A 24,811-nucleotide genomic window follows, 5' to 3' on the forward strand; every position below is an offset into this window, starting at 1 on the left:
GCCCCACTCTCCACCACGACCATATTTTTGGGTATCCGTCAATAATTACATCTACCCTTCCCATGCCTCCATTCGGTCTGACTACGCCTAGACTTTGGGGTTTGGGTCAATAATTACACGTCGTCTCAACCCTCCAATAATCAAAGAAGCGCGCGAATGACTACCTATTTTGTTTTTATTTCTGGAATAAGGAAACTCCTCGCATCCCTCCAGGAAGGGGACGAATAACTACATCTTTTGTCTCTTTGTGAAATAATTTTACTATTATTTGTTTTCAAATGTGAACTTATAAATTTTTATTCAAAAATATCTCTGAAGTTGGGGAGGTTTGGAACGGTATGGAAACGTTATCTTTTTGGGAGTTAGGTTGGGGGAGCTTCGAAGTTCTATGGGCTCACAAAACATGAGTTTGTTGAAACTTTTGAAGAAAGGGTAAAGATATTTTTAATATCAGTTGTTACCGTGACTTTTTGAAAGTCTTTTTCGCGGGTTTTTCCGGTCAAAATCCGGCAGGAATTTATTGGAATCGCAAGTTTGATAGCTAGTTTCTGCACAATAAAAGCGTCCCATGGGTTTTCGAGGGTGCTGAATCCAAATATGTAGTTAAAAAACCATTTTAACTGCAACAAATCAAGATTTAACCTCAATTTCTTCCGCCGGATTTAGTCACAGGAATCTCCAAAAAGTCGCATTATAGACAACTCCTTTTTAATTGAGAAACTCGAACAATCTCTTGATGGGTTAATCAAGCGCGTGGCACCTTGAGGTAAGTGCGATATCTCGGATGTCATGGCAATGAGTGTTTCTTTTGTTGTTTATGGATATATATCAGAGAAGATTGTGTGTGCATAGTGCATGAAAGTGAATGCTTAAACATTAGAGTTGCTTTGCTATTTCTCCTAAAAATAATTAGAAAAACATATGTAAAACTGTTCCTTTGTATTTTCAAGCGAGATTATTTCAAAGATTGATCATGAAAGAAAGAGACTCAAAAAAACACACCCTGCAACATATATATATATATATATATATATATATATATAATATCATAATTTCATTTAAATTAAATATAATGTATATTTAATTAAAAAATATTAAAATATTTATATAATTTATTTATACAAAAAAATTAATATCATAATTTCATAATTTCAAATAATAAATTTTCAATGTAGAAGCTAATTTCTAATTATATTTGATTGCATTAATTTCAGCATAGATGCTCATTTTTAATTATATTTGATTACGTGCATTAGATGCACGGATTTCAGTGTAGATGTTGATGTCTTTTTAATTATATTTGATTACGTGCACTAGATGCATGGATTTGAGTGTAGATGTTGATGTCTAGTTTTATTTGATTGCTTGCATTAGATGCACTGATTTCAAGGTAGATCTTGATGTCTAGGTTTATTTGATTGCCTAGATTAGATGCGCTGATTTCAGTGTAGATGATTTCTAATCTTGTTTGATTGATTGCATTAGATGGATTAGATATTATTAATCTTTAGGCTGTAAATTATTAAAAATATTTTTGAATGGGGTAGTGAGGGGACAAGCTTTCTTGCACTAGATGCATTTATTTCAATGTAGATGGTGATTTCTAATCCTATTTGATTTATTACACTAAATGCATTTATTTTAGGATGGATGTTAATTTCTAATTATATTTCATTAAATTTTAATTTGTAAACTTTTTAAATTTTTATTAATTTTTTAAATTTTAAGTTTTTTTTTTTTTTTTTAAAAGGAAAAAATTAAGAAATTTTTTAAATAATATTTTTATTGTTTTTTTAATAATGTTTATATTCTATATTTTTTTACAATGTTTTTTTTTTTTTAATTTATTTTTTTTGTTAACTCATTTTGTTTTAGATTTTAAATTTTTTAATTTTTTATTATTTTTTATTTATTCATTTAAAAAAATAATTTTTAGATTTTATTTAATTTTTTTTATGTATTTATTTTTTAATTATGTAATTCGCTTTTATTTGTTTGTGTTTTCAATTAAATTTGTAAAATTTTTTCCATAAATTACCTCTTTTTTATATTTTTTTATATTTTTAATATTTTTAGTTAATTTTATATATACATATATATATATATATATATATATATTCTATTTTAGTAACAATTATTTTTTGTGTATTAAGATATTTATTAACTATATACAAATTTATGAAAAAATGTTATTCTCAAAATATTAATGTCATGATTTTTTTTGGAAAAACTACTTAAAAATTTCATGATAAAAAAACATTATGAAAAAAAAAAAAAAAACATATATTTGTAAATCCCTTTAAAAAAACATTTTAGACACATATTTGGAAATCCCTTAAAAAAACACATTTTAGGATGATAAACAAGAAGAAAAATAAGATAACTTGAACAATGCATACTTGGGACCACAGGAAATTTTAAGTGTAAATTAAAAGATATGCCTTAAAAATGATGATTTTCAAAATTCTCGTGCAAATCACAAGCATTTAACAAAATTTATCTACACTCAATACAAGGCCTTTAAAATAAGGGGTTGATGTTGCATCAACTCTTTTCAACATCAATATAAAAATCGCTAACATTTAAAAAAAGATGTCCATACTTGATACATAAAAAAAATTAAAGTGTTAAAAATATGCTTCAGAAAAAAAAAGGGTTGATGTTGCATCAACACTTTTCAAAATCAACATGAAAATCACTTACATTTAAAAAAAATGTCCATCAGAAAACTTAAAGTGCCAAAAATATGCTTCTAAAAAAGTGTATTCTGAATCACTACTTTTCAAAATTAGGTGATTTTTTGCTAACTGGTACTAGGTAATTTTATTGATCGATTGATAACTATGTTGATTGCATTAGATGTATTCTACGTTAACATTGGGGTTATAGATTATTAAAAAAAATCAAGATATGTCAAGATATGTTTAGCAATACTTAAAGGGATACTATTAAGAATTAATTAGCTATCAAAAGTTATGATACCTAGAATTAAAATGAATTAGATGTGAAGAACCAATCTTCTTGCAAAGTCAAAATTAATCCTTGACAAGATCGTCTCCCTTCTTCATCGTCAACTAATTACTAATAGACAATTACATATATTCAAAATTGCTAATAGATAATTGCGTACAAATCAAAAAGATATATAAGAGGAAAAGATATATTTATAAAAAATAAAAACAAATCAAAATATTCTTGAAAGAGATGTGATAATTGTTTGGATGTAAAGATTTTATAAATTTTGGCACTCATTAAAAAAACAGAAAAGGAATTATTTCTTGACTTTGCAAAATAGACTACAGATAAAAAGGAATCACCAAAATATTCTTGAAGGAAATAAATTATTTCAAATATTAACAAAGAAACAAATCATTCCAAAAGTAACCCATCAAATTATTAAGACTACTCATCAAGATAGATTTAGTAATACCTAGAGGGACACTATCAGAATTAATTAGATTTCATGTCAGAAGTTGCGATACCTAAAATTAAATCAAATAGGTGTGTAGTATCAATCCTCTTGCAAACTATTGAAAGGATTGACTCTTTTCTTCATCACCAACTAATTATTAATAGACAATTACATACATATAAAAATTTAATATAACAATTGTAACATTCACAAACGCTACCTCCAAATCCAAACACATAAGCAAACAAACCACTCAAAGCATTCAAACAAGGATGTACAAATCATTCAAGGCAAGCAACACAAACTAAATTAAGAATGGAATGATATGGTCATGCCAAGAAAAGAAAACATAATGTAAATTTTGAAGTTAATCTCAAACATATAGATAATGATAATAAAAAAAATGTGAGATTGTTGCCTTCAACTGGAACCAACTTATATCCATCTAACATGAGATCTATCATGTGACAAGAGGGATCAAGTTCCTTGAGGTGCAAACCATTCTTCAAGTTGTACATTCCAAAAAGAAGGTTTTCACCTCGAGGGATTTGATCCCTCTCGACGCATGATAGATCCGATGTTAGATGGATCTAAATTGGTTCTAACAAAATCATGTGTTTGACATCATCAATGCAATTTTTATTTATAAGTAAATATCTAAGCTTTTTTTTTTTTTTTTTATCAAACCACTTCTATTAATTTGCAAAAATATTACATAAGATTTTGAAGAAACACCCTTCTCTCTCAGCCTCATTCTAACTAGATTTGTTGGGTAGGAGAGGTAAATGAAAACTGATATCCAACTGCCAAAAACTATAGCGAGTCCCTATAAAGAACACACAAAGTCTCCAAAATACAAAAGGAATACATATATAACCAATCGTTATCATTGATTCTAGGGAGGAGTTGGAGCTTGTCCAATGTTAAGATGGTCTGGGTACATGAAACTCTAGTTGATCAATCATGCCCTCAATCAGGTCCAGCCTTTAGCGAATACACCTTTGAATCCTCACATCCAACATTTCCCATTTATAGTTTCCGTAAATAATTACAACTTTGACCTACCGTTCCCAAGCCTCCGTTTTGTCTCAGCACGCCAGAGACTTTGGGGTTTTGGTCACTGATTCCGCCGCTCATCCCTCCAATAATCACAGAAAGGGAGGTATAACTACATCTTTTGTTTTCCTTCGTGGAATAAGGACGCGTTTTCGGGCACATTAATTTGACTATTGTTTTTGTTCAAACTTGAATTTATATTTTTTATTAAAAAAAAAAAAATTAATAAAAAATATAAATTCAAGTTTGGACCAAAATAATAGTGATTAATAAATTACAAGTACACTCATCCCTCCAATAAAGGGAGGTATAACTGCATCTTTTGTTTTCCTTCGTGGAATAAGGACGCGTTTTCGGGCACATTAATTTGACTATTGTTTTTCTTCAAACTTGAATTTATATTTTTTATTTAAAAATAAAAATTTTTAATCAATAAATTTATTTAAATTAAATATAATAAGTATACTTAATTTAAAATTAACAAAATATTTATATAATTACACCGCTCATCCCTCCAATAATCACAGAAAGGGAGGTATAACTACATCTTTTTTTTTCCTTCGCGAAAAAAGGACGCGTTTTCGGGCACAATAATTTGACTATTGTTTTTTAATCAAACTTGAATTTATATTTTTTATTAAAAAACAATTTTTTTAATCAATAAATTTATTTAAATGAAATATAATAAGTATATTTAATTTAAAATTAACAAAATATTTATATAATCTATTTATCTATATGGAAAGTTAATTGAGTTTAGCTTGAGTTTTTGGGCAGAATAGTTGTTATTTTCCTTACCTAAGTTTTCTTGTAAGAACATATTATTGACATTCTAGAATAGAGTAACTATGTTGTATTCTTAAATGAGTCTATACTGAATGCCCAAAATTTTATTGCTCAAGATAAAAATAAAATATTATCTATATAGGAAAGCAATGTCAACTATAATAGAAAACTAAAATGAATACAGATGCTTAATTAGTTTTAATTAAAAGCATTAGAAAACATCAATAATCTCACCCTCACTATTCTCACTCAATCTTTTGTTAATTTTACAGCCCAATGTGGTAAATTATTTCACTCACACTTAGTCATAAATAAAATATTTCCACATTACTTAACATAATTTGTTATCTAACTTTAAAAGAAATAAAATAATTAGGAGTAAAAACAAGTGTGAATAAAATATTTAAACCTCATACATTTCTAAAATATTCCATGGAAGGATTTAAATAAATTATTTGAAGATCTATGTTAACAAATTTATGTTGATATCAATTTTGTGCATATATATATATATATATATATATATATATATATATATGGAAAGAAAATATTATAATGTTGTACATACCAAAATATTTAATGTCTAAAGAAAAAAGTAATTAAAAGTTGGAAAATAAAATAAAAAATATCAAACACTTCCTAATAAGAATAATAAGGAGGTGTAATTCATTCAATTCTTAATATAAAAATAATATGTGACATTTAAAAATATTTATAATAATAAACAAATTTAATGTTGTTTACTCATAAAATATTTTAATATCCAAGATCAAGTAATATTGACATATACTTAAAAATATATTAATAACAAGTAAACTTAATGTGGACAATGTAGTCTATAGATAAAATGTCTAAATACACATGCTATGCAAAATACTTTAATCTCAACTATGTATATATTATATATTGTTTACATTTTTTTGTATATGTCCTATAAAACAACAACAAAAAATAAATTTTAACAGGAAATTCTTTGAAGTAGTGTCACTATTTTTCATTTTGATATTTTTTAGGTATATAGATATTTTTTGCAAGATTTCCCTGAAATCCAATAATTTTTTTTAGACTAACAATTTTAATATAACATTCAAAAATACAATTTAAACAATGAAAATATACACATTCTAGATATAGAGAGAGAATCAAATTCATTGGGATCTATAAAATACTGAGAGGGACACAATTTTTTTCATATTTTACATTTTAAAAGAGGATTGCACCTGAAGAGGTTTATTCCACTTACAACATGTTGAATCTGTAATTAAGATATATCTATACTAATATAATAAATTTTCAATAACAAAAGATATGATAAAATACTTGTTATATTAAAATTTCTTAGTTCAAACACACTTTTTTCTATTGTGAAATTTGAAAGCATTTTGATGTTAGGAGGAATAATCTATAACTTACAACAACCCTTAAAATCCATATATTTGAGATCTTTGAGTTTTGCGATTTCATATGGCAATGGTTCTAAATGACAACATCCATTGAGATTCAAAAATATGAAATTTTTGAGATCTCTAATTTCACATGGAAATGATTTTAACCATTTACATCCCTTGATGTGTAAAAACGAATTGTTTAAAATATTGTCAATGCTTGAGTGCACATCACCAATTTTAGTATAATTCAACTAAGAAATTCAACTTGTTTTTGTTTTTTGTTTTTTTTTTTCTTAAGGAAAGAAAAAACTAACAACTTTCTATTAATTAAAAAGATGTTTACGTAAGCATGCATATAACATGTTCTAGTATAATCCTAGTTACATATGATTGATAACAATATATAGGGTTCACAAACCCCTCAAAGAAACCCCAAAAGGAGCACAATATATACCCCAACAACAACCATCTAGACATCATTCTAGCACTATCGAAAGATGTTCCAACCAACAAGATATGAAGAAGAGGATTCATTGTATAAAACCCTAGGGTCAACGAGCACCATAGCACATCACAAAGAGATTTAAAAATTGTGGGCACGTACGCCCGACCAAATAAAACCCCAAGGAATGCAGGCCTGCAAAAATCCCAAGTGGAAGCTATAAATGATGTGAAAAGGTCGCCGAACCACAAATAAAAAATGTTTCAAACCCCAACAACCAACACCATAGGTAGAACTAGGGATAATACACCCATAAAATATCTCGTAGGATCAACACCCAACATAGGGATGCGATAACTAAAAACAAGTGACAAGACCCGACAAATCCCATGGCCACGACCCAATAGTCATATTGACGAACTTTCACCAAAGAAATCTACAGCAACGAAAACCAGAAATAGGGTGGTAATGATCTTGAGAAGTAAATACATAATAAGCAAATTTGTAGTGAAGTCTTGAACCCTGACGTGGACGGAGCTTCCACATGGCGACATAGACGACAATTGCAAACGAAGGGGCATAGTCGAGAAAGGCAGGAAAAGAGGCATGAACAAGAGAGTTAGGTAGACAAGGTTCACCACACAACCGTCCCATATACATCGAAAATAACTAGAAACAGGGTAGTGGTGACCCCGAGTAACAGAAGACACACGGAGTAGAACTGTAATGAAGTCCTGAACCCCAACCAATATAGAGCTTCCACATGACGATGATGACAACAACAATAGAGGATGAGGGCACAATCAAGAAATTTTGGCCAAGATGCATGGATAAGAGTCCGACTAGGATAGGCTTCATTGTTTGACCTTCCCTCCCTCAACAACCGCTCTCCACAAATTGCACCCTTGGTGGTTAGCCCTTACCTATTTTCTTTAGCAACGCGAAAATACAAGGACTAAAATTCAAATTATTACAGTTTCCACAATGATCTTGGCAATAATTGTAGCCCCATGTCACCTAAATATAACACCCTGAGAGACACAAGGTTAAGGAAGAATGCTTTCAAAATCACTTCCAGTTAAAATTTGCATACCAAATTCAGAGTCACCAATTTTGGATATCTCAACTCCTTTGTTGGCAGAGATGTAGTATCACTACCAAAAAGAGAGAATCATCTGCAATTATTGCAATAGAAGGATCTTGCCTCTAAAGAGGCTAAAAACATTATGGCATAGGGAAAATATATAAATATGAAGATACACACAATTGATTAACAGGAAAATCTATATATGGTATATATATTAAAATTAAAATATAAATATATATTAAAATATAAATATAAATATTTTATTTATTATATATAAATATTTTAATAATAAGTAAAGTTATATTTCTTATATAATATATATACATATAGCCAAAGGATATCCACCATCCTTAAAAAAATTTAAATTCTATATTTTGTAGCAAAAAATACTTTAATATAAATTTTATATAGTAAGATACAAAATATTAATAGTGTTTGGTTTAAAGATGTTTTTTTGACAGAATTTATACATATTAGAGTTAAACAAAATCAAAGTAGAAAAAATAAATTTAGCAAAACTCAAGAAAGTATTGGGAATAATGTTGGGTTTTTATGTTGAAAACATGCTTTAAACCATTGGAAATTGAATGTTGTTGTTGCTGACTCCTTTTTTGACAATTATGGTGGGGTTGGCCATGATGTTCGGAAGATAATTCATCATATTGTTCACCTAAAGAGCTTATTTCCTAGTATGTAAGCTTATTAATTTGGTGTTCTAGTGCATTGAGATGATCCATCTGTGCTTTTAGAATGTAAGTGTATTAACTTATGGTTCTAATGTATCTAGAGGACTCATTTTTGAAATTATAGAAAACTCAATAGCCTTTAGCAATAGGAAGAGAAGAAATGACCAAACTCTTCCACATAAAGATACAAGTAAGGAAGATACATATTATGCTCTTTGACTCAAGATCACATGCAAATCTCATTTTAGTAAAGCTAGTATATAAATTTTCACTGGAAGTTTGTGGTCATCTAAGCATTAGGATTAGTAAATAAGGAAGCATAGTTAAAGGTAACAAAACAATGAAAAATTATATTAGTTATTTGTGTTTATTTTATTAATGAGGTAGAATTAGATGTAGTTATCCTTGATGTATGTGGAGTGGTGTTTGGAAGTCCCTAAATGTACATGTAATATGAAATATTCATGTGCACAACCAACATTACCAGCTCACCAATGATGGAAAATCGCTCACCATAAATGTGCACAAAGGAAAGTTAAAATTTTCACCAGCAAATGCCAACCACGTCAAGAAAATGATCATTTCTAGCAAGAAGTTTGTTTTCTTGTTTTTAAGATAGAATCATCTTGTAGAAGAGTTAACAAGTGCAAAGGCATCCTTAGAGGGGTGTACCAAGAAACATAAAAAAACAATTGGCAGAGTTTCTATAGACTTACAGGGATGTGTTGTAGGAGCCTAAAGGGATACCACCCAACAGGGAAGTAGAGCATAAGATCCAAATATTTCAACGGCTCCCTCACTAAACATTGGGTTGTACAGTTAGTTTATTATAGAAGCAAGTGAGGTGAAGAAACAATTGAAAAAACTACTAGAATGGGGTGTCATTCGAATAAGTACACCACCATGTTGGTCAACCGTCATCACAGTTCCAAAAAGAATGGGACTTGATGGATGTGTATTAATTACATTGCATTGAAGAAAATCACACTCAAGAATAAGTATACCATACCCAGGATTGATGATTTGCTGAATTAGTTGTAGTAAGTGAAATACTTCACCAAGGTGGACTTAAAGTCTAGATATCAATAATTTCGAGTCAGAGAATAAGATACTTGGAATAATGCCTTCAAAACCATGCAAGGTTTGTATGAGTGGGTAGTCAAACCATTTGGCCTATGCAATGTACCAACTATGTTTACTAGGGTAATGAATGACATGATGCACAATTTTATAGATTCATTTGTTATTTTATATTTGGATTATATACTGGTATATAGTGCTAGCTAGAGGGAGCACATCTCACCTTTGATGTAGGTGTTGGAGACATTAAATAAGCACCAATTTCTAGAAAATATCAAGAATTGTGAGTTTTCACAATAGTATCTGGTGTATATAAGGTATGTGATGGGTGGAGGAGAGACAAAAATAGATCCCGCCAAGATGGAAGCCATCATAAAATGGTTCGCGCCTACTAATGTTTTTGAGGTTAAGAGTTTTGTCGGGGTGACACAATACTTGAGGAAATTCATAGCCTGATTTTTAGTGGTAACAACATCACTCCATGCCATACTAATAAGTGGAGAGAGTTTCTAATGGGGAAAGGGTAAACAAAGGGAATTTGATGAATTAAAGAAGAAGATTAGTCAAGCACTAGTTTACCAAACTTGGATAAGCCCTTTCAAGTGGAGATAGATTCCGATGAGTTGTTGTGGGAGCAATCTTGATGTGTGGGGGAAGGCTTGTATGCTACCATTCTAAATTAGTTCGTGGGGAAGTTGTTAACTACCCTACTTTTGATAAGGAGTTTTATGAAATGGTGGAATATGTGAAGCAGTGGAAGCATTATCTAATGGGTAAGGATACAATAATCCATATATATCACTAGCCACTATAGTACTTGCAGGCCCCAAGTAAGTTATAGATGACAAAAGATATAGCTTTGCAGAAAAGGCTTAGAACTACAAGATAGGGACAAAACAAACTTTAACAGATTGGGTTGAAAGGAGAACTTCTAGCCAAAGCTAAATGGCACACCCGAGAGACGGTGGAGGATAAATTTCCTCACCTCATTCACTAGAAGCATTTTAGGATTAAAAGTCTCCAAAAATGGGGAGTGATTCATATTTGATAATTATATTGTTTTTAATCCACATCAACTATTTTAGCATGGAAAAAGTGGAGGAATCATCTGATAGGACCATTTTTATCTGCGAGACCCAATTTGGGAAATTAGGGCCTAAAATCTTCTCGGAGCATTTTGAGGCATCAAAGAGTGTTTTTTAGGGGGTAAAACTTTGACACTTTTGTGCTACACTCTTTTCTCCTATTCTACACACAAATACCTTTCCAACAATGCAAGAATCATCTTGGTTGGAGTCCATATGTAAAATCTATGCCACTCGGAAGTTGACCTTCTTGTTTTCACCAACATAATTTGAGGGGATTCCACGTCATCCCCATTTATTCATGGAAAATATGCTAGGCATGTGATAATGATGAATAAGACTCTAGAATAGTCCATACTCTAACTCTAGTTAAGATTTAAAGGAGTCAAACCTAACTACTACTTGGCTATTAGGTTATGTTATAAATGGGCCACTATGAGGAAAAGGGGTTCCATTCTTTTCTAGTGCATTTTTTTTGCATAGACAAATAGAATAACTAAGAGGGATAGGGAGAGAGCACATATATATTATTTTTTTGTTGTGGTAGCCCATGGGCAACATGCCTTCTTTGTACTTGCAACAATTTTCTATTCAAATAAAGAGAACAAAGCGACCTCACCTTCCAACTGGGTTTTCTCCTGAATGGGTTTACCGAGATATATTTTGTGTTAATCATAGTTTATGAGTTTTTATTTTATTTTTCTCTATTTTTTTCGTAATTATAATTAGCATGCATACACAATAATCAGTTATTTTCATATCTAAAAATGTAAAGAGAAATAAACCCTTGTGGTGTAGATTTCAAATTTTTAAGTACAATTTGTGAGATTTGTTGTGATAAATTGTCAAGTGGAATGTCCACAAAAATTTACAAATCACATATGAAAAAATAGGAAAGAAAAGTGGATAATGATGCAGGAAAGCAAAAGGATGAAGTGACAAAAGATGGAAAAAAAAGAAATAGAAGCATGGATAACAGTGAAGAAGAAAAAGAAGCGAGTTATAAATAAAAGTATTTTGTGTGTGGGTTGAGAGGTATATACAATAAATCCTTGAAGGAATACATCCCTAAGAAATAGTTCTTGGATAATGTCATTTTATAATGATATTGGTTAGAGATTAAAAACTTTTGAACTTGTGTGTACCCAAGTCAATAATGTTCGAGGTAAAAAACCACTAATGTAAAAGATTTTTCGTCATGTGTTATTGTGGTAAGCATAAACTAAAGAGGATCTGAGATCATTAAGAGAGAAACTATATGTGGGTAGAACCGTCGATTTGATGTAGTCTACACCTAACAGAGTCATTGATCTTAGTGAGGAGGCAATCAAGTAGATTTCAAGTAAAGAAAAAGGGTCTTGCGTAGGAATAAAATGATGATTGAGGATACAAAAAAAAAGAGATAACTATAAGGAAAAAATTTGCAAGAGATAGATGACCCATGGATGTGTGTCTATGAAGATTATTTTCCTAGTGAGTATGATGTAGGAGCATCGACATCAAGGTTACAATTGAGTCAGGAATCCAGGAGATTGAGGACGATGAAAATGAGAGTGGTGATATAGAGTAAGAGGGATATGAATGGAAATTTTGATGGAAGAATGGTTGATGAAGCATGTATGAGAATAAGTTTTCTAGAGAACTAGTGGATATAACGACTGGCAATCCATTTATTCTAGTAGATGGTGATTCTTTCATATGTACTTCAACTAATATTTATGTAGGTACAAGATGATACTAGAGAAGATCAAATAACTATTAAAGGTGAAGGAAAAGGACAACAAAGGCAAATAATGGGAAAGGACTAATTTAATGAAGAATGCTCGTTAAAGAGGAGACATAAAAAATACTACCTATTTGTAATTTTTAATGAATGATATTAAGAATATTCTAATAGTGTATGCATATTCTAGAATGTCTATGTAAGAGAAAGTGGTCCAGGGTAGGGTAGTCCCTGCTACTCAAGTGGAAATTATGCTTTTAGAAAATTTGCAAATTAATATATGAAGTGGAAAAATTAATTGCCTGTGAAGGGGAAAGAACTTGCATACTTTTTTGGTAGCTAGTAACCACAACTAAGTCTCCTACTTGTTAAAGTGTTGAAAGGCACATAAATAAGTGTGGGAAGTCACTCCTGGTCTGTATATTTATTTGCGTCTTGGTCCTATCTATCTTTTATACAAATACTTGATGGTAAATATGTCATTTATGTGAGTATGAGCTATTTTCGAAGAATTTAATTTTAGATGGTTTTCCTATGAAGCTTAATAATGAAAATTTATTCCACAAATATCTAAAAATCATGGCATAAATATTGCAACTGCATTTAAAAATTATGGCAAAAAAATATGAGGCAATTATCCACATCGCATTTTATTGTAAAAAGGCTACAATAAGGCCTTCAATTTATGGTCCAATCAAACACTTGAAAAGTAATTTCTTCAATAATATTGAAAAATAAATATTCCTTTTTCAAAGTTAAATATTATAACTTGCATTGGTCAATGCTAAACTAATAGTGATCAACAACAAATTGATTGATAGAGTCTTGCCTTGAGGTGGAGAAAATCTAGCAAATATAGAGATGAATATTGTTGAAAAAATCATGGATGAAATAATGGATAGATCATAGGAGATAGTTAGGCAGATATTATTGGATATATTTAAGGAAATAATTAAAAATAATTAGCTAATTATGATGCATTTTTTATGGTCACATATAGTTATAAATATAAATTCCCTTAACAAAGAACTACATCATGCTCCTGACATTCCTTGCTTTTTGAGGGTGTGTCTTTTTGTGTCTATTGCCTAGTTACATCAGTGGCAAATCTCCTAATTTCTCTATATGTATAAGGAAAGAAAGAAAATAAATAAATAAATAATATTGAGTAATATATGATGATCATGACCCTAATGATGAAGAAGAACATCCACTAATACCTATATGATTTACCCAACCTTCAGAAGGTATTCTTTAACATTTTATTTTTATAATAAAAAATAAGTGTGAGAAGAATTCCAAAATAAACATAGTTTTATTTATTTAAAAGATCAAGAAGATTAGTAGTGTGACAAATATTTTGAAGATTAGATTGAGTGTAAGTATGAAATGGAAAATTGAACAAATTTTTTTTTTCATCTTCAACCCTCTTAGATCCCATAGGTCAATCCCATTAATCCCATGGGATTTTGGGAATTGGAGGATGTTCACTTTCACTCTGAAGTTGATGAGAATTTGTTATTATCTTGGCAATGTTCATTTTATTCTTAACACTAATCAATATAGAAAGGCAATTTTGGTTTTTTAGATTGGGGTTAATCACCTCCGTATAATATCTTAGTTTTCTTTTTCCTTCGATCTCTTCGTTGTCCCATAATTTCTCCTTAAATTTGGAAGTAACAATATTTTTAATGTTGTATGGGTTCTGCAAGATGATCTCTTCCTTTATTTCCCAATGACCCAACCATGATTAGGCATCCTTATGCATCCCCAGTTTGAGTAGACGGTGGGGGTTTTGGGTAGAGCTAGAAGAAATTTTAGGAACCTCTTCGCATTCATGTTGTATAATATCTTCTTATACATAAGATTCCTGGTAAACTTTCCTTTCAATGGGGTAAGGCTTGCAGGTGGACATGGTAGGGAGTATTTCCTTTAATCTTAAGGTTCTAGGGTATAAACTACTTTTGATTTCTTCAATCTTCCTCCAAAAGTTTTTGGATATACATCCATGTAAAATACCAATAATAACTAGAGTTTCAAAAAAAAACTTTTTTAATCTTAAATCCTAATATTTATCTATTTATAATAATTTTTAAGTTCATATATATTTATATATATATATATATATATATATATATATATATATATATATATATATATATATGAAGAAGGACTTTTCTTTAGTAATATATTTTGGACTTTTTGGTGCCTGAATCTTGTGGAAAAATTTGAGGTGAAATCTTGATTTGTGTTACTTAAACTGGAAATTTTTACTCTATATATGGATTCGGCGCCCTTAAAAACTCCTAGTGCACTTTGATTGTGCAGGGGTTACCTATCAAGCTTGTGATTTGAATAAATTCCTGTGGAATTTTAGAGAAATTAGATCCAAAAAACCTCACTAAAAACAACTCTAATGAAGAGTATTATTGTTTTCTACTATGATTTTATTAATAATTGAAATTTTTATTAATAGTTATATCTCAATTTAGTTTAAAATGTATGTATAAAAATGTAAAAATTTCATTAATCATTCTGTAGAAATATGATTAAATTAATGAACTCCACATTAACACATTTGAATTATTAATTATTTTATGATTAAAAAAAAAGTATTCACGGATTCTCAATATGTTTTAAAATGTAAATTTTGTTATCTTTAAAATATTTTAATTTAATTATATTTTAAATTATATTTTAAGTTTTTAAAATTAAAATTTAAAAAACCAAATATTAATGTTTCTATTGGTGACAAGGTGTTTTATTAAGGCATTGGATGGTGTAAAGGTTTCTAGTTGGAAATTTTATGGGTAAAAATCTAATCATGCTAAGGAATGATGTGGGGAGCATGATTTTGAAAACTTCAAAGATCCTCAAATGTAGAAATAAGTCTTTGGGATTAATCACATTGGATTAAAATTTTATTTATTTATCTATTTTATTTTTTTAAAATTATTATATAAATTGATAATTAATCTAGTTTTCAACCAAATGTATATTGAATAGGTCAACCCTAACAAATAATATTATATAAAGTAATTATTCTTACATAATATTATTATATAAATTGATAAATAATTTATAATATCGATATAAAATATTTACTTATTACATAATAGATGGTTTCTAACTAAATATTAAATAATTTAACAAACATCTCAATGATGCATCCCTACTATTTATTCTTTGAGATCAATTGATTTCTCACCTTGTCCCCAGGATGAACCACATTAGTTGGTTCGAAACCTCGACCCAATCCTACTGATATGATTAATCCAAAAAACTGGTTTCTACATTATGAATAACATAAATGTGAGATCCTCAATGATAACTACTCAAACCAAATCAAATATACTAATCATCTCCATATTCACATAACTTAATAAACTATATATAAATATATAATATTTTAATTTAATTAAATATTATACTCCCGTGACTTAATAAACTATGCATATAAATATATAATATTTCAATTTAATTAAATATTATTAATATTTATAAAAAAAATTGGGTTATGCATTTGAAAAAAAACGTCAGGTAACAAAAGTATTAAAATTTAAAAATTAAATTTTGATATTATTTTTTATTTGTTTTAAATTGTTATTACTAAAATTTATTTTCAAATTTTATATAAAGTAGGTTATACCTTTCTTACATTTATGAGATGAAAATCTATAAACTCTAATTCCATATTTATGGAGAGGATTGACTGTGTATCCCATTGTTGATTTTACTAATATACTAATCCTCTGTATATTTATATTTATATATGATTTATAATAAGTCAAGTCAGCTTGCATTTTCAATAATGACCAAGTCAGCTTGTATCTCATTGCAAGTTGGTGTTTATATATGATTGTCTCTAGCCCCTTCAGACCCGTGATTCTTGTGTTGCGAAGCCAAAAATTTGGCCATGGCTGCTATTATCACTGAAGTGGCTGCCAATACGGTCAGTAGCGCTATTTCTGCACTCATCCGACAAATAGATGATGTTATTCGGTTGGATGAGAACCGTCAGCTTTTAGAAGGGCAGTTAAATCGTATGAAGACTCTCTTACTCGATGTTAGAGACCAATTTCAAGATCGGCAAAAGACGCCCCCTCAATCTCTGCAAAATTGTCTGCTAAGGATGCAAGACGCAGTTGGAAAAGCAACACACTTGATCGATTGCTCTCGAAGGCGGCAGCGGTGTATCAGTTGCCTCCTTTGCAAGCCTAAACTTTCTACAGAAATCCGAAAGTGGAAGACAAGTTTTGATGAGCTCTTTCACAATCTTCAGACCGACTTCTCTGTGTTTCACAGTGCTCAACAGATTGCGTCTGCGGCGCCACAACAGGCGAATCTACTGCTTCAAGACGAACCAGACACCGGACTGGTAGGGTTGGAAATTAGATCTGCTGAAATACGACTTGAGAGGTGGCTTACAGAAGCCCCCCGCGATCGGATATTTGCTGTATATGGGATGGGTGGGGTTGGCAAAACAGCGTTGCTAAAAAAGATCTACAACACCTACAAGGTAAGTGGTGTTTTTGATCATGTGATTTGGGTTGCAGTCGCCCAATTTTCCATTCTGGAGTTGCAGAGTCGTATGGCTTCTGCAATCAATTTAGACCTCAGTGCCTATTCTTATAATGATGTTGATTCGCGGAAGATGAAGCTGTCGGCACATCTGAGGACGAAGAAATTTTTCCTAATTTTAGACGATTTGTGGAGCGCAGTCACTCTGAAAGAATTGGGCGTGGAATTTGGCGAGAACAAAGGGAGCAAAGTTGTATTCTCTACTCGAAATAGAGATCTGATTCCAGAAATGAGTGCAGACCAGTCCATGCAAATACAGCCACTGCCAAGAGAGGAAGCCTGGGAATTGTTTTGCAAAGTAGCTTTCAAAGACGGGCATGTGCCTGACGAGATAGCGCAAATTGCTAGAGTCGTCGCAGAGGAGTGTAAAGGGTTGCCCTTGGCTATAAATGTCATAGCTTCAACAATGATTGGCAACCGGGCTGTAAATGAGTGGAACCTTGCTTTAAGGCAGATTCAGACTGCGGATTCAAAATTTTCAATTACTCATCCTCGACTTGATCGAGATCTGTATGAGCGATTGAGATGGAGCTACGATAGTTTACCCCATGCTCATTTGAAAACCTGTTTTCTGTATTGTGTGCATGTTCCAGAGGACTCGTACGTTCCGGTGCACATTATATCGCAAATCTGGATCGCAGAAGGTATAGTAAAGAGCAAAGATTTGGACTCCTTAATGGATACTGCGCACAGCTATGTAAAGTTACTTGCCGATCGTTCCTTATTCCAATTGAGAGCAGTTGGTGGATCCAGTTATTGGAGCGTTGCGTTTGGCGTTCACGATGTTGTGCGGGACATGGCAATTTATGTGGCAGAGAAAGAGGAGAATTTTGTATCGATGGCAGGTCAACATTGCCCCGACATCGACGCCCTTTTCCCCGACATCGAGACACGCCATAATTGCAGGAGGCTCTCGCTTGTTGGTAGCAATATTACGTCTCTACCAAACAAGGAATTGAGATGTCCAAAATTGGTCAGCCTAGGTCTAGCACACAACCTTGAATTAAAGGAGATTCCAGAAGCATTTTTGCTTGACCTCGTCTTTCTGAGGGTGTTAGGTTTAGATCACACGGGTCTACAATTATTGCCAAGATCGTTGTGGCAATTGAAACAACTTGAATTTCTTAGTCTGCTCTATACTCAAATTGAATATGTGCATTCAGGCATTGGCAATCTTTCAAACCTTCAGTTTTTACATCTCAGTGGATGTAAGAGGTTAAAATCATTGCCATGTGAAATGAGAGATCTCAAAAATCTCAAATTTCTGGATCTCAGCGGATGTCATAATTTAGAATCATTGCCATCTGAAATCGCAGAACTCAAAGAGCTCAAATATCTGAATCTCAAGGGCTGTCGTAAGTTACAGGAGATTCCTCCTGAGATCAGACTGCTTACAAATTGTGAAATTCTGCGGTAGAGAAGAGGGCAGGTGATTCCTCGTGAGATTAAATTGTTTTAAACTTTCGTGTTCATGTTTGTACTGGAAATTTTAATATAAAAAGGATGTGATCGTAATTTTGTTGTTAATAAAATTCTATAATGTGAAATACATTTTTTATATAAATAAATTAATTTTCAATTATATTTATATATGTAATTTTTATCATTTATAAGATTTATATATCATTTTTAATTCAATTGATTAAGTAATTAAAAATATGTATGTGTTAATAACAATTATAAAGTCAAATCCTTCTTTGATTATTGGAGGGATGAAAGGATGTGCAATTATTGACCAAAACCCCAATGTCTCGGCTAAAGAGCAAAGATGTGGACACTTCAATGAATAATGCACACAACTATGTGGACGCCTTTTTCCCGGACATCGACACGATTTTGAATTGAAGTGATTCCTTAACCTCCCGTCTCTTAGGGTGTTATGTTTAAGTAACAGGGGGCTACAATTATTGCGAGAATCATTGTGGCAAATAAAAACAACTTGAATTTCTTAGTGTGAATTATACTGAAATTGTAGATGTGCATTCAGCGATTCGCAATCTCATTTCATTGCCATGTGAAATGAGAGCTCTAAAAAATCTTAATTTTCTGAATCTGGGGAGATGTAGTCATTTAAAAAAGCATTGCCACGTGGAACCGTAGAAATCAATGATTTCAAATATCTGGATCTTAGGATCTATTGTCAGTCGGATGTGATTCCCCTTAAAAGTATAATGCTCTCAAATTGTCAAATTCTACATTAAAGAAGAGGAGTCTTCGTGTAGAATGAAATTTTAATTTAAGGTGGGTATGCTCTCAAATTGTCAAATTCTACATTAAAGAAGAGAGTCTTCGTGTAGAATGAAATTTTAATTTAAGGTGGGTATGATCATAATTTTTATTAATAAATTTTTATTACGTCAAATAAATATTCAAATTAACATTGTGTTTGATGCGAATAAAATAAATTAAATGAGTATTTTAATAATTTCTTAATATTTATATTATTTTTTATAAAATATTAATATTTAAATGTTTATATATATATTATGGATATCATTTTTATATTGATTATAAATATTATAAGAAATATTATTAATCATAGATAATTTATTATATATTAAAGTAATAATCTTAAAATAATTATAATTTGTCAAATCCCCATGAATCAAGTTATGGAAAAAAAAATAAAAATCCTAAAAGCCTATAGCCTTATAGTCGGTGTTACAAGTAAAATATGAGAGAATTGAACATAGTGGTTTATAAAATGATTTCATTAATTATTCCTTTCATTCATTTTGTTTTTGAGATTGTCTTCCTTAAAGACAATCTAAATAAAACAATGATTTCATTAAACATACAGAAAATGGCGAGATTGAATTTACCAAAGTAAATTGAAAAATAAATTTATTGTTTTTTTCAAAATGATCATTAAGAAAAGATATTAGTGTAATTAATATTTATGTTAATTATCTTATGATTTCCATATATTTTACTAATATTAACAATAAATTAAAACAAAGAACTAAATACCACCTTTCCCTCTCCCCTTTAATAAATATAAGAAGATATGTTTTTATTTATTGAATACAAAGTTCATCATTCTCTGTTGTCACAACTGGGATTCTTTTCCTATTAATTTTTCTCTATTGTCACAAGTGGGATACTTTTCTTATTCATTTTATTTATATCTTCGATATCTTTATCACTTTAGTGATTCTATAAAGTTGTGTGCTTTGGGTTGTAGTTATCCTAGGGAAATTTGGTAGCCTTAATGGTTAGTTTAATTGTTATATTCTCTTACACTAAAGTTCAATGAGTTTTCAAGAAATTGAATCTCATTAAGTTTTTTGGGGTTACATGTGAAATATACAAGATTGAGTCTGTAGAAAATCTTGTTGATTCACAAGCTCATGTAATCTACTAAAACAAGAGACAAGAATCTACTTCTACTCTTTACAGCAGAAGCCCATAAACATCGAGCAAACAATAATCAATAGAGGAAGAGAATCAAAGGCACATAACACAATAAATATCTGGGGAAAGCCACAGCTCAAAACCCCACTATCTGTTTTGTATTAATCCGGAAAATCAAGATGAAATTACAATGCTTATTCTCTCTAGAACAATCCCAGCACTCAGCAAATTCAATCTCCAACTCATAAGCAAACTCAAGGCCAAAGCTTAGCCTCTTCACAAACTCTCCAAGTCTCTATTCCAATGTGTAATTCCTATGAAGGATAGCTTGTATTTAAAGGGAAATAAAGTCTCTAAAAATAACACAATCTCTCAAGCATCAGTTCCTCAATGCATGCACTATCAGTGCAACTCCGAAAAATCTAAAACAAATAGTGCATTGTCCCTGCACTTTAGACTCAACTAGGTATTTCGCAAAATCAACATGCATGAATTTCTGATGGTGGAATCTTCAGTTAACTAAAGTAGCACTAATTAGGTCATTAATTTCCCAACTAATCGTTTACTCAATATTAGTTCGTGAAACTGATTGGAACTAATTTAACTGGACTTAACTCAATAAACTGAGTTAACTAATTACACCGCATTCATAACTCATCCCTAACTCCTATAAGTTAGGGAGAACATATACATGTCTTCTAAAATACTTCCAATTCGAATTTCCTAAATTGATTAAGTTAATTAACCTTAATTAATTATTTTCAAATTGCTATGAGAAAATAATTCTATTTTAATTCACAGTTTTATTCAAGGACAAATTAAATTAGAATTTCTTGTTGCCATTTCTTAACACTCCTTCCCAACAAGAAAGGGATTATCCACTACCCCGATCCCGTCTCTGTGAAACTCGAATTTACATCTTGGCAATGCCTTTGTCAAAATGTCAACATCTTGCTCCTTCGTGGGAATGCAATCTAACAACATGATCCTTCTTAATACACAAGATATGAGATGATGATACCAGCTATCTATATGCTTGGACCGATCATGAAAAACTGGATTTTCAGAGAGTTTGACACAACTCTGATTATCACAATAAATCATTGTTGGATCCATTTGTTGACCAAACAAGCCATCAAGGATCTTCCTCATCCAGATAGCCTCACATGCTGCTTGACTTGTAACCATGTACTTTGCCTCTACTGAATGGAGTGCAATCGATCTCTGCTTCCTGTTGTACCAAGAAATTGCAATTGACACAATACTAAAGATCCCTCCTAATGCGCTCTTCCTGTCAGACGGACTCCCCGCCCAATATGCATCGGTGAAACCTTGAAGCTTCACTCCCTTTATCCATCTATACCACAACCCAAACTGAGTAGTGCCTCTGCGATATCTCAATACATGCTTTGCCGCCTTGCAATATAGCTCGGTGGGCCTAATCATCGCTTACCTAATATGGTTAACTGAATAACACATATCTGGTCATGTGTTCACCAAATACATGAGTGAACCCACAAGGTACCCGTAAACAATAGCTTCCACTACTTCTCTTGAAGTAGCATCCTCCTTCCTCTAGTTACCAGCTAGAAGAGTCTCCATGCGTTTATTTCTCTCCATGTGGAATCTCCTGAGTATCTCATTGGCATACTTGCCTTGAGAAACAAACAACTCCCCATGTCCCTGCCATACCTCCATGCCAAGAAAGTAATGCATGAGCCCCATGTCCTTCATCTCAAACTCTCTTGCAAGGTCCTCCTTGCAAGATTTGATGAGCTTCTCATCACCTGTCAGTATGAGATTATCTAGATAAATTACAATGATAAACAACTTACCTTCCACCACTATGTGATACAGGTTCACATCTGCTTCATTATTCGTGAAGCCCAACCCAGTGAAGTAGCTATCTATAAAAGTGTACCAAGCACGGGGTGCTTGCTTCAGCCCATACAAGGCTCTCTTGAGTCAGCACATATGCAACTCACAGCCCAAGGCTTAAAAACCTTCAGGCTACTCTATGTACACCTCTTCCTCAATCATGCCATTGAGGAAGATAGTCTTCAAATCCATCTAATGGATACCCACCCATCTATGCAGATAGTGCCAAAATATATATTATAGATGAGTACCTTGCAACATGAGCAAAGGTCTCATCATAGTCAATCCACTCTACTTTTGAAAAGCAATGGGCCACAAATCTATCCTTATGCTTCTCCACACTACCATCTATAGCTTTCTTTACCTTGTCAAGCCAACGAAAGCTCACAACTGACTTGTCCTCTGGTCTCGGGACCACATCCAAAACACTATTTCAAACTATGGAGTTATACTCCTCCATCATCGCATCAACCCAAATTGGCTATTATTGATTTTTGAAAGGAAGAAGGCTCTGTCACAACACATGCACCCATAAGTGCCATGTATCCAATGTACCTCTATGGTGACCTCCTTTGTCTGCGCTGAGAAGAGGGTGCTCCCACAATCTCCTGTGCATTATCCAACAATCCGTCAGCCTCTCTAGTGCACTTTCTTCCCTCTTTGGAAGACTTTGCCTAAGTCGATGTCTCTGTTAGCATTATGATGTATGTCTTGTACTTGATGGTAACCCACTTGTAGCAGAACAACTCACCTATATATGGTAACTAGATGAATCTACAAAAGATATACAAGCTGTGACAAAATGCATGACAGTAGTGTTTACAGATGTGATGAAATGCACGACATCTTCAAGGAATTGGTTCAGAGGGAAACTCACTCAGATGAAGGTATAGCAGGTAAACAACAAAGAATTACATATTAGTCTTCACAGAATGAAGAAAGAAAGGTATACGCAGGTTCACCATTGACCAAGCTGCGTATACACGCAAGTTCACTGTATACAAGTCAGTTATATGTACACACGCACTTTCATAGAAGGAAAATCGCGTATACCTTGGAAAACTAAATTTTTGGTCCAAAGTATTTGGTCCATGGTATTTTGATCCATGGTATTGGTCCAAAGTATTGAATCTAGATATTTGGTACAAGGTATTGATACTAAGTGGTTTTGGTCCATGGTATTGAGAAATGCCTAACACTATAAAAGGAGGAGAAGATCCTTAGGCCAAGTGTGCAAGTATTGAATAGCTGATGAAGTGTGAGATCCAGTATGCAGGTTATGGGTTTGTGATGCTTTGCTTAATCTGAACCAAGGATGCACCTATGTGGATGATGATGGATGATGGATCGAGATCTTAAGACTTGGAATGTATTATCATTATGTGGTTTGATCATTGATAGAATAGATCTAAATACTGACGCATGTTTTATTCTGAAAATGTTATGATTTGAGTATGACTAAATTCTGAAATCGTTGTGAAGTGTTTAAGTTAGTATTTGCAGATCTGTACATGGGTTTACTTTGATAAAAGTGCGTATACATGCTGGTTCGGCTCATCAGAGTAGCGTATACATTATGAAATATGATATCTGAATTTGTAGTTGGTTCTAGTGGTTGTTGCAGAGTTCTGGGTTCTGCTCTGTGTTCTAGTGACTATGTTTTGATGACAGAGCTTCAGTGATTCAGTTGTTGGGTGATTCAAAGATTCATGATTGAGCGCAAAGGTTGTGTTGCAGTGGTGATTGATTTTGAGCTTCAATGTTGTTGATGGGTCTAGTATGAAAATTGGATGAAACGTGGCCTTCATATTGTGGTGTTGTGTTCCAGCAGTATCGAGTTTGAAAATTTATGAAACGTGGTCCCTGGAGGAAGAAAGAAGGTCGTAGCCTTCTATAGGCTAGCTCGTACGTACTGGTAAACATATCAGCCAGTACAAGAGCCAGCGGGTTGGAGCTCCCTTCCAGTAGTAGCTGGAAAACGAGAGAGGGTTGTATCCTTTTGTAGGTCAACGCCTACGTACTAGTAAATATATCGGCTAGTACAAGAGCCAGGGGGTTGTGGCTCCCTTCTAGTAGAAGTTGGAGAATGAGAGAAGGTTGCAGCCTTCTGCAGGTGGGTGCCTGCGTACTGGTATGAGTTCGCACCAGTACAAGATTGTAAGCAATTTTTTCTTATATTAAAAGAAGACAACAGTATGTGGTTTTTGTCCCGCATTGGGTTTCCACCTTATATCTTGGTGTTCATGTGTGTGA

The 24,811-nt window shown here is 32.0% G+C and overlaps 1 protein-coding gene across 1 annotated transcript; it reads left to right on the forward strand.

The window, feature by feature from the left end:
- The first annotated feature begins 16,661 nt into the window (after positions 1-16,661).
- On the forward strand, positions 16,662-18,743 carry LOC149149982 (disease resistance protein UNI-like). Its single transcript, XM_089442649.1, has one exon. It carries the CDS (start codon positions 16,662-16,664, stop codon positions 18,741-18,743), a length of 2,082 nt encoding a protein of 693 aa, XP_089298775.1.
- Positions 18,744-24,811: the final 6,068 nt, after the last annotated feature.

The sequence above is a fragment of the Pinus tabuliformis genome, chromosome 9 (assembly GCF_031772625.1).
Source record: "Pinus tabuliformis cultivar Carrire ecotype Pingquan chromosome 9, CPIR1, whole genome shotgun sequence".
NCBI classification, from domain to species: domain Eukaryota; kingdom Viridiplantae; phylum Streptophyta; class Pinopsida; order Pinales; family Pinaceae; genus Pinus; species Pinus tabuliformis.

Bases quoted from the DNA above. Each gene is read 5' to 3' on its own strand.
- LOC149149982 (XM_089442649.1), top strand. From the start codon at position 16,662: ATGGCTGCTATTATCACTGAAGTGGCTGCCAATACGGTCAGTAGCGCT.